The sequence below is a fragment of the Pyrgilauda ruficollis genome, unplaced genomic scaffold (genome assembly GCF_017590135.1).
Source record: "Pyrgilauda ruficollis isolate IOZ18807 unplaced genomic scaffold, ASM1759013v1 scaffold203, whole genome shotgun sequence".
In the NCBI taxonomy this organism is placed as follows: domain Eukaryota; kingdom Metazoa; phylum Chordata; class Aves; order Passeriformes; family Passeridae; genus Pyrgilauda; species Pyrgilauda ruficollis.
In genome coordinates, this window is record NW_024519541.1 from 400262 (window position 1) to 409086 (window position 8825).

At 51.5% G+C, this 8825-nt stretch overlaps 1 protein-coding gene across 9 annotated transcripts in view; it reads right to left on the reverse strand.

Annotated features, from left to right (window-relative positions):
- Positions 1 to 5531, reverse strand: part of WNK2 (WNK lysine deficient protein kinase 2) — a 94874-nt gene extending 89343 nt beyond the window's left edge. For all 9 annotated transcript variants that reach the window (XM_041467218.1, XM_041467215.1, XM_041467210.1 and 6 more), the window contains exon 1: positions 4421 to 5531. In XM_041467218.1, the coding sequence (XP_041323152.1) occupies positions 4421 to 5134 (714 nt within the window). In that variant the 5' untranslated portion in view covers positions 5135 to 5531. The remainder of the gene's footprint in view (positions 1 to 4420) is intronic.
- Between the last annotated feature and the right edge of the window lie 3294 nt (positions 5532 to 8825).

Sequence of the window (8825 nt, forward strand, 5' to 3'; positions counted from 1 at the left end):
TTCACATCCAACCCTTACAGTGGGTCTTCTACCTTCCAGGAGACACTCTTTCAAACCTCTGCAGCATCTCTAATCGTTCAGACTACCAAAATGCATTAACTCCAGCAGCCAGCATCTTTTAGCACATCATTACCATTGCCTCTGAACTCTCAAACCTCTGTTACACCCTAGCCACAAAACATCACCAGTGTAAACGTCACTCATGTCAGACTGCATCGCTCATGTCAGACTGCCTATCAATTGCAAGGATCACCACAGTGACAGCTTGCAACACCAACTTTTTCCACCCCCCATCAGCTGTGGCTATGAGATGACCAAAGGGACCAGAAATAACCTTTACACCCAGCTCTGATTTGAAGTTGTTTACTCTTATGGCAGCTGGACCCACATATTTACCATTAAGAGTTTCACCAGAATTAAGAGCACACAACCAACCTTGAGCCACAATGTGCTCAAAGCAAAAGAAAGGAGTCTTGTGTGATCCACAAGCAGAATGTGAAGCCTGACCCAGCTCTATTTCATTTACTGAATTTGAGAAGCAGTCTATTAATAGTTCACTACCATTTCCCTGCCCTGTTTCTCCATGCCAGGGCAACAGCTCTGCTAACAAACACCAGAGATACAGGCACACATTTTCATACTGACACCACAGAGCACAGCTAAACCAATTATTTCAATTTAAACAGAAGTCACACTCACAAGAATTAACTGGAAACAGACAAAATTGGTCTTGAAGTTCACTTAGTGTGAGCAGACAGCAATACCAGACTCAAGCTTTCAGGTATAATCTCCGTCTCGTTTCTTCTCCCAGGTTTTCTAAATTATTCTGTTCATTTACACTACAAAGTCTATCTGGCCAATAAATTACCAGCACAGATAGTAACCTGCTACTATTTCGACATCAGATGAATGCTGCCAGCCAGCAAGGTCACTAACAAAAGCCAAACTACCACACTACTTGAAATTCTGGAGTTACTACCCTTTTCAGGAAAAAAAAAAGCCGGAATTTTGATACAGGGGCATAAGACTGTGATCATCAGGCATCTCGCACCTTCCTGCAACAGCAGGACAAGACAGCCCAACCTTTCCCCATTTCTCAACACAAAAAAAAAAAAAATTAAATACAATGGTGGTATTCACAGTCCAAGCAAGAACCATAAAGTACAATGAGGCTTCTGCATTTCACAATATCAGGTCTGACTCTCTGCAGAGTCCCTATACATTCCCAAAGGGAAACATGATGGGCATTTTGAAACCATTCATCTAACTAAACAGAATATTTGGCCTGCAAGCAGGGGAGTGGCAAAGCCTGTATTCCTTATTCATGACCCAGCCCTACTCAGGAGTGCAACTGTTATGCCAAAGCCTCACCACACAGCGACTGTAGGCCATCAATTAATATTAATTATAGCTGCTGAAAACTTAGGAATGCAAACCCTTCCAAAACTGCAAGGGCACACTAATCCTGCTCTAGCACTTTAGCTTCATAAAGGAACAATAGCCTTATTTTCTAGCTAGAATTCAACTATACAGCTCTCACCTCTTCAGACAGGTCTAAAGCCCAGATCACTTGGTTAGCGCTCGGGTCCCGCCCTAATCAGAGCTATGGCTTCAGTTCTGAACCCTAAAGCCGTGTTTTCAATGAAATAAAGCCACTGAACAAGAATGGCTCGCAAGGCCTTTGTACAGATGGACAAAGACACACAGGCAACAGCACAAGTGGGCTCAAAAACCGCTGAGCCAGGACAGGATTAATGCCTGCACGGAACCTCAATGCTGTCCACTTTCATTTCCCCGCTCCAAGCGGAACAAGCGCAAGTGCATCTCCACAAGAAAAATACTACAGCCTGCAGCAATTTTTCCACAAAAAGGCTCTGGCCTGGGTTCTGATGGTGTGAGGCTGCAGAGGGAGGCATTTTGTCTCCAACAGCATGGTGATATGATGGCTTCCACTCAGTCTCCTGCTACCTATAGGGAACTTCAAATTTGTGCAGAGAAACACATATCAGGGCAGATCTAACTGACACAGCTCACAATTAAAAAAAAATAAATTAAAGCAGCCATGAATAAAGTGATTTACTCGACAGCACCCTCTGAATGTTTTCCCTAAAATTCCCCAGCTGAACTGAGAGTATTCTACAAGTCAAAGAAACAACACAGCCATTCGCACCTTCTCCCATTGCCTCCTCCATGCAAATCCAGTCCAGAGGCACAGGCTTTAATCCTGTAGCCGTTAAAGGCTTTTGTCATTCAATGAGGCTTTCCCAATCCAGACCAAAGTACTGGCTTCCAAAGTCACATCCCATCTCACATTACCTCCGGCGTCACTCAAAACTGCACACAGTACAGTTTAAGGAGACCCAGCAGGCCCTGCCTCCAACGGATTCACACCAATTTCTCTAAAGCAGCCAAATAATTTTTCTTTCCACAATTAGAAGCCTAAAGCAAATCCTGTATCAAATTGAAAATATCTAGCAGTAAGATCTGATTTGGGCTGAAGCACATATAGTGAAAACTAATGGGAATTTGAGCATTATACAGATTTTTTCACACACAGTCAGTACAAGAATTCCTAAACAAGGGTAATTAAGAATATGAAGGCCGTTCACCAGGTAAGAAAGCTTTCATACTGCAGTTTTCCCTTCCCAGTCTCTTCCTTAGGTGTACATGATCCAGACTAGCACTTCCAAGCAGTGTTCACCGATACATTTGGCAGGTTTTGGTCGTCAAAGCTGCTCCATTACAGAAAATACTTAGAAAATCCATTTATATCAATCCTGCTGCTAGAGCACTCTGAGAAAACGTGGCATCATGCTGAATTCTGGGTCTGTGCTATGCTCTGCAGCAATGGGGCTGGCCTGGGCTGCATGGACTGACAGGAGCAGCATCAGCCTCTTCCAGCCTGCCCTCCAGCAGCACCCCGGCCACCATCCCTGGTGGATTTCAGGCTGCTGAAGTAGAAGCCTTACACACTCCGGATTCAGCTCCCAGCAAAGCCAGACAAGAACCCAGGCCTGCCCCCAGGCTTTCCTGCAGCAGCTCTCTTTTAAATCCCCTTAACAATCTCCCAGACCCCCCTCTCCCCACAAAGCCACCAAGACCCCCGGGCTGAAGGAGGGAGGGGTTCAGCCCCTCACCACCAGCCCTCGAAACCTTGCCTCGCTGCTGTGTCTCCCATTCTGCAGCCCTGCCTGATAAAAGCCGGGGAATGCACGACTATGAAGACTGAGAAGTGTTCCCCATAATTCTTATTACGAGAGCACTGCTGCAGTAAATTATGATTATGTTGTGTAATGAAATCATCAGAGAATAAAGATGTGGCTGTACATCCATCCCCAGCTATCCCAGGCAGCCAGGAGTAATTTACAAACAGACTGGGCCAACATTAAAATATAAACAACTAACCAAGAGCTCAGACATACAATAACACGTTATTTCCATGTCAGTTTCAAATACTCTAGTAAGCCATAAAGCTCAGCTTTCCAATGGAATTCTAAAGATCCCAAATTATAATGAAGAGTTAACCTCCTTTCACCTAAGTTGCAGAGTAACTCAGGCTGAAAATAAAACAGTATTAATTCTGTGTTACGTTTTTCTCCTAGATAGGTTTCACTCCAATGGATACCAACAAAAGTGAGATAATAGGCACTATGAGCTTCACTATAAGCAAAAAAAAAAAAAAAAATTAGGCGTGTACTACTGTGATTTTTACCAAGGGCTACAAAACCCACCAAGAACAGGGCAACAGCAAAAGACAGCATCTAAACCTTCGTTCTCTTTAGATATTGCTGGATGATACTACTTCATTCTGAAGATCTAGAACTTGAATGTAAAAATCCGCCTTTTCAAAGCTATTTGGATAGATAAGTCTTTAACCTAACCAAAGTACTGCAAACATGGTACCTAAAAAAGGGCAAGCACCGGGGCATATTAGGAGGTTTGATTCACCAGGACAGCGACAATTTCATGGCAGGGGAGAGGGAAGGTCGGGGGAAGCAGCCTTCATGAAGCCGTAACACAAAAGGAAATTTTCCTCTGCAAACGCACTCAAATCACTGGCTGTCGGTGTCATTTTAACCGGGAGCTGCTGCCCCGAGAAAGGGCTGGGGCCAGGCCCAGCATCCCCGCTCCGCCCTTTCCCACGCGGCGGGAGCCACGCGTGACCTTCGCCGCACCAGGCGGGCCCTGCGCGGGCAGCGGCGCCGGGCCGAGGGGGTTAAGCGTGGAAGGAGTGTACATAATAAGGTGGTGGATCCGGAGCCAATGGGGATATTGCGCTATAGTTAGACACTGGATTCTAAGCGATGGTGACCATAAAGGATGCTCAGGGCTGAGCTGCTCTGAATGACACCAGCACGGTGCCTTTAGCTCCCGGCTTATAAGGCAGAAAAAAAAGCACAGGAGGATCAGCTAGGCTTACCTGCAGTTCACACCACGCGACTTCCACCCACGTCTCCGTGTCCAGACCCTTGTAGACCGTTTTGAAGGATCCCCGCCCGAGTTCAATATCAAACTTTAGGAACCTGCCATCGGGCGAGGTGGCAACCGCTTTCATATCAGCTTCCTCCTCCGGCTCCTCTTTCTTAGCCTTGCCCTGGTCCTTGGCAGCATCCTGCGTCTCTCTCCGCTCCGCATCCTTGCCTGGCTCCTTCGGCTCCTCGGCGCCCGCGGTGCTGCCCGCGGCCGGCGCTGCCCGCGGCTCCCCGGAGCACTCGGCCTCCCGGCCCGCCGCCTCCGCCGCCCCCTGCCCCGCCTTCGCCCGCTCCGCGATTATCCTCCTGGTTTTGGGGAGCAGGATGATTCTCCGCTGGTGCTCCGCCTCGGGCAGGTCGAAGGCGGGCTCCTCCTGGTCCGAGTCCACCACGCTCCTCCGCAGGAACCGCTGATGGACCAGCTTGGGGTCCCTGGAGCCGGGGCCGCGAGGCGGCGGGGTGGGGGCCCCAGGGGCTGCCGGCGCTGCAGCAGCGTCCGTGTCTGCGGCTGCCCCGCTCCCCCCGCCGCCGGGCCCATCCATGTTCACGCCGGTCTCCGCGGCCGGGGGAGCGCCGGGCTCGGCAGCCGCTGGAACCCCGCCACGGCCGCCGCCTCTGCCGCCCCGCAGAAGTGCCGCTCTGGCATCACCCCCACTTTCCATCCGGGCCGAGGGCTCAGCGCCCGCCGCCGCCCCGGCCCGGGGGAGTCACCGCGAGCCGCGCTCGCGCCGCCACCTGCGCGGGGCAGAGCGCAGCCCTGAGGCGCCGCCACGGCCCGGCCCGGCCCCAGGGCACCTCCCCCGGCCCCGGGGCTCCGACGAGCCGGGGCTCCGACGAGCCGGGCCCCCGGGCCGGGCCGCGGCCGCTCTGACCGGGCTCCCCCCTGTGCCCGGTGCCCGGCAGGGGCGCGGCCGAGAGCGCCAGACGACCGGTGCAGCCCCTCACCTGCGGCGGGCCCGCGCACAAAGGCGCGGCGGGGCCGTTACTTACGTGCGGAGCCGGGGGCTGCCGCGCTCAGCGCCATGCGCGGGGGAAGGCGGGCGGCGGAGGAGGGGCGGCTCCGCCTCCCGCTCCGCGCCCCTGCCCGCGGGCACCCTGCGGCAGCCCCGCCGCGCCCCCGTCCGCCGCCGCTTTTTTTGTCAATGGCAGCGCTCCCGGGCAGCGCCCATTTAGGACATCGGCGCTCGGCGGCCGCCAATGAGGCTGCAGAGGGTGGGCGGCCGCCCCTCGGCCCCCGGTTCCCCCGCCCCGCCCGGCCCCGCCGCAGACAATGGGAGTGTCCCGCGCCCCACCGCCGCCTCGCTCCGCGTCTAGAAACGTCCGCCCCTCGGCAGGTTCCCTCACGGCCCCGAGAGCATCCCCAGGGAGCATCCCCCGAGAGCGTCCTCCCACGGCATCCTCCCGACAGGCATCCCCCGAGCGTCTCCCCTCCAGAGCATCCCGCCGAGAGCATCCACCGAGAGCCTGCCCTCCACAGCATCCCTCCCAGAGCGTCCCCCGAGAGCATCTCTCCCAGACATCTCCTCCAGAGCATCTCCCCGAGCACTCAGCGCCCGCGCAGGTGTGGGATGGGTGCAGGGCGCGGGCCTCAATTCCATCTGATTTCTGGATCCAGGAGGTGGCTGTGCCAAGCAGCCGATTGTCACGGTTGCAAAGGGAAGGTGACTTGAAGGGAACTGGATACTCTTGGCACACAGTGTCTTTCAGCATTCCTCAAATGCAAAATGTGACCGGGGACCGACTCGTGTGGCCACTGCAAACACCACACAGCCCACCCATGTACTGCGTGGCAGGTCACAACACATGACAAGCCTCACAACCCTGGGTTATCTTTTTTTGGTTTTTTTTTCTTTATTCCAGGCAGTTCAATAATCACTCTATGGATATTAACCCCATCACTCACTGTGAACAACACTTCAAATTAGCCTAGATAGAGGGAAACTTTGATCTCGACACCCATCTCTGCTTTGAAGAACCCAACTGGAGCACTACCTCCAGTTCTGGGGGCCTCAGCACAAGAAGAATATCAACCTGTTGGAGCTGGTACAGAGAAGGCTGCAAGAATAATTGGAGGGCTGGAGCCCCTTTGCTCTGGAGGCAGGCTGGAAGAGCTGGGGGTGTTCACCTGGAGAAGAAGGGCTCCAGGAGAGCTGGAGAGGGATTTTGGGCAACAGCCTAGAAGGTCAGGACAAAAGAGAATGGCTTCCCACTGCCAGAGGGCAGGGTTAAATGGGATATGGGGAAGGAATTATTGGCTGTGAGGGTGGGGAGGTCCTGGAAGAGGTTTCCAAGATTCCAAGAGAAGCTGTGGCTGCGCCATCCCTGAAAATGTCCAAGGCTACTTTGGATGGGGCTTGGAGCATCCTGGGATAATGGAAGGTGTCCCTGCCCATAGCAGGGTTAGGAATGAGATGGGCCTTAAGATTTCTTCCAACCCCAGCTTCTGTAATCCATCCTTAGGTGAGGTCAGAGATGTGGGACACTGGCTTTGCCAAAGGCTGTGCCCTGTAACAGCTGTGACATTTCTGCTCTGTAAATTCACAAAAGGACTCTGGTTGCCACTACTGCCAAGCTGCTTTCTCAAGTATTAGGTTCATACAAACATACCATATGTTTTTGTAATTAAAATTTAAGTAAATAAAGAAGAATAAAAAGAGAAGGTTTACCAAGTAATTATTCCCTTAGATTTCTGAGGGAAATGAAGTTGATTGTCAGGCAACCATAATTAGTTCTTCTTTTGATTAATTAATTTTCAGTTAAGAATGATTTTTAAAAAACACCTTTAAAATAAGAAACTGGATAGTTATTGTCATTAGAATCACTGGTGTTTTATTTTTACAAACCACTTTTACTTCACTAATAATTCAGCCTCAAGGATACATTTGATCTTTCAGTGGTTTGCTTTTTGAAGTGTTCAAATATCAGTGATATTTCTAGGACTTCCAATTGTGGCATGAAACACGGATTTGTGTGCTGTATAGAAACCTGAATTCCCAAATATTAGTCCTGTATGCTCTGCACATGGAGGTTTGGTACACAGAGAGCAGTCTGCAGTTACCAGGAGAAAAGAAGAGAAGGTGAAGAGCTCTGACACTTTCTCCTACTTATTTCATCAATTGACCTAAAACTCTCTTCAGAGCAACAGAAATTCCCACCGTCATGTATAAAAGGAATAAGATTCAGGGTAATGAGAGGGCTAAATGTAGCTGGCAGCATTTCACTCTGCAGGTGGACAGGATAAAATGGGAATATTCTAGAGCTGACCAAATATCAACCACAAACCCACAAGCAAGAAAAATATGGGAAGGGGCAGGGGGAAAGGAGACTGGATTTCCCTGTCTACCAGGCCTTGCCGGAAGAAAGAAAGAATCTGTACACCCTCAGGTGTAGGGAACATCCCACCCTGCCTCAAGAGGATACATGAGCACTGCCATGCTGCACCAGTGTCCCCTGACAGCTTCCCAGGGCTCCACAGATGAAAGAAGACCTGTTCTCACAGCTGAATTTTTGTACTGTCCAGTGCCACATGGTGCCTAGGGCTCTTTCTGTGTCCATTTGTCTACTGAAGACTTGGCAATAATTTGCATGTCACAAACTTAATTGTGATCCACTATCAAGTGCTCTGAGTCTGTTACATGATGATCTTTAATATTCTAAAATGGAAAGAAAATGCTTCTTCCCAGATAGCTGTTTGACCTTTTCCATGCTGCCCTCTGCCTGCTCCACATCCCCAGGTGAGTGAGCTGGGCAGAAGTGTGAGAGGACGGGGCACCATGGGACTGGGGTCCACACCCCACTTGGGCAGTGCCACACCTGCAGAGCGGCGTGGCACAGCGTGGGCAGCTCTGGGACTGGCCCCAGCCTGATCCAGCACTCCATGGCAGCAAACAATGGCCAATCCCAGCAGAGGGATGCCACCCACCAGACAGAGAACTTTTCCTCAGCCATCAGGAGCTGTCATTCCAGCCTTCCCAAGTGTCAATGACCACAATGGACACACAGCTTCGGAGGGATCCAGTGCCCTGTTCTGCCATGCCCTGTGCTCAAGCAGTCCAAAGCCAGCCCCCTGTCCCAGACTCATGCCTGATGGGTGAGGAATGCTCAGCAGGCGTATGTGGTGGACTGGAAAGACACCCAGAGTACAGACTGGTGCACTCTTTGTTTCTGCCATCTACCCAAAGCCCTCAGCACTGGGAACATCACCTACAAGCTCCCTTTCTATACGGGAGAACGTCTGTCCTGGGCAGGGGACCTCGCAGTGGAACAGGCTACACAGAGAGGGTGCAGAGTCTCCCTCTCTGTCTGTGGACACAATCCTGTGCTCTGAGTAACTCTGTTTGAGCAGGAGCACCA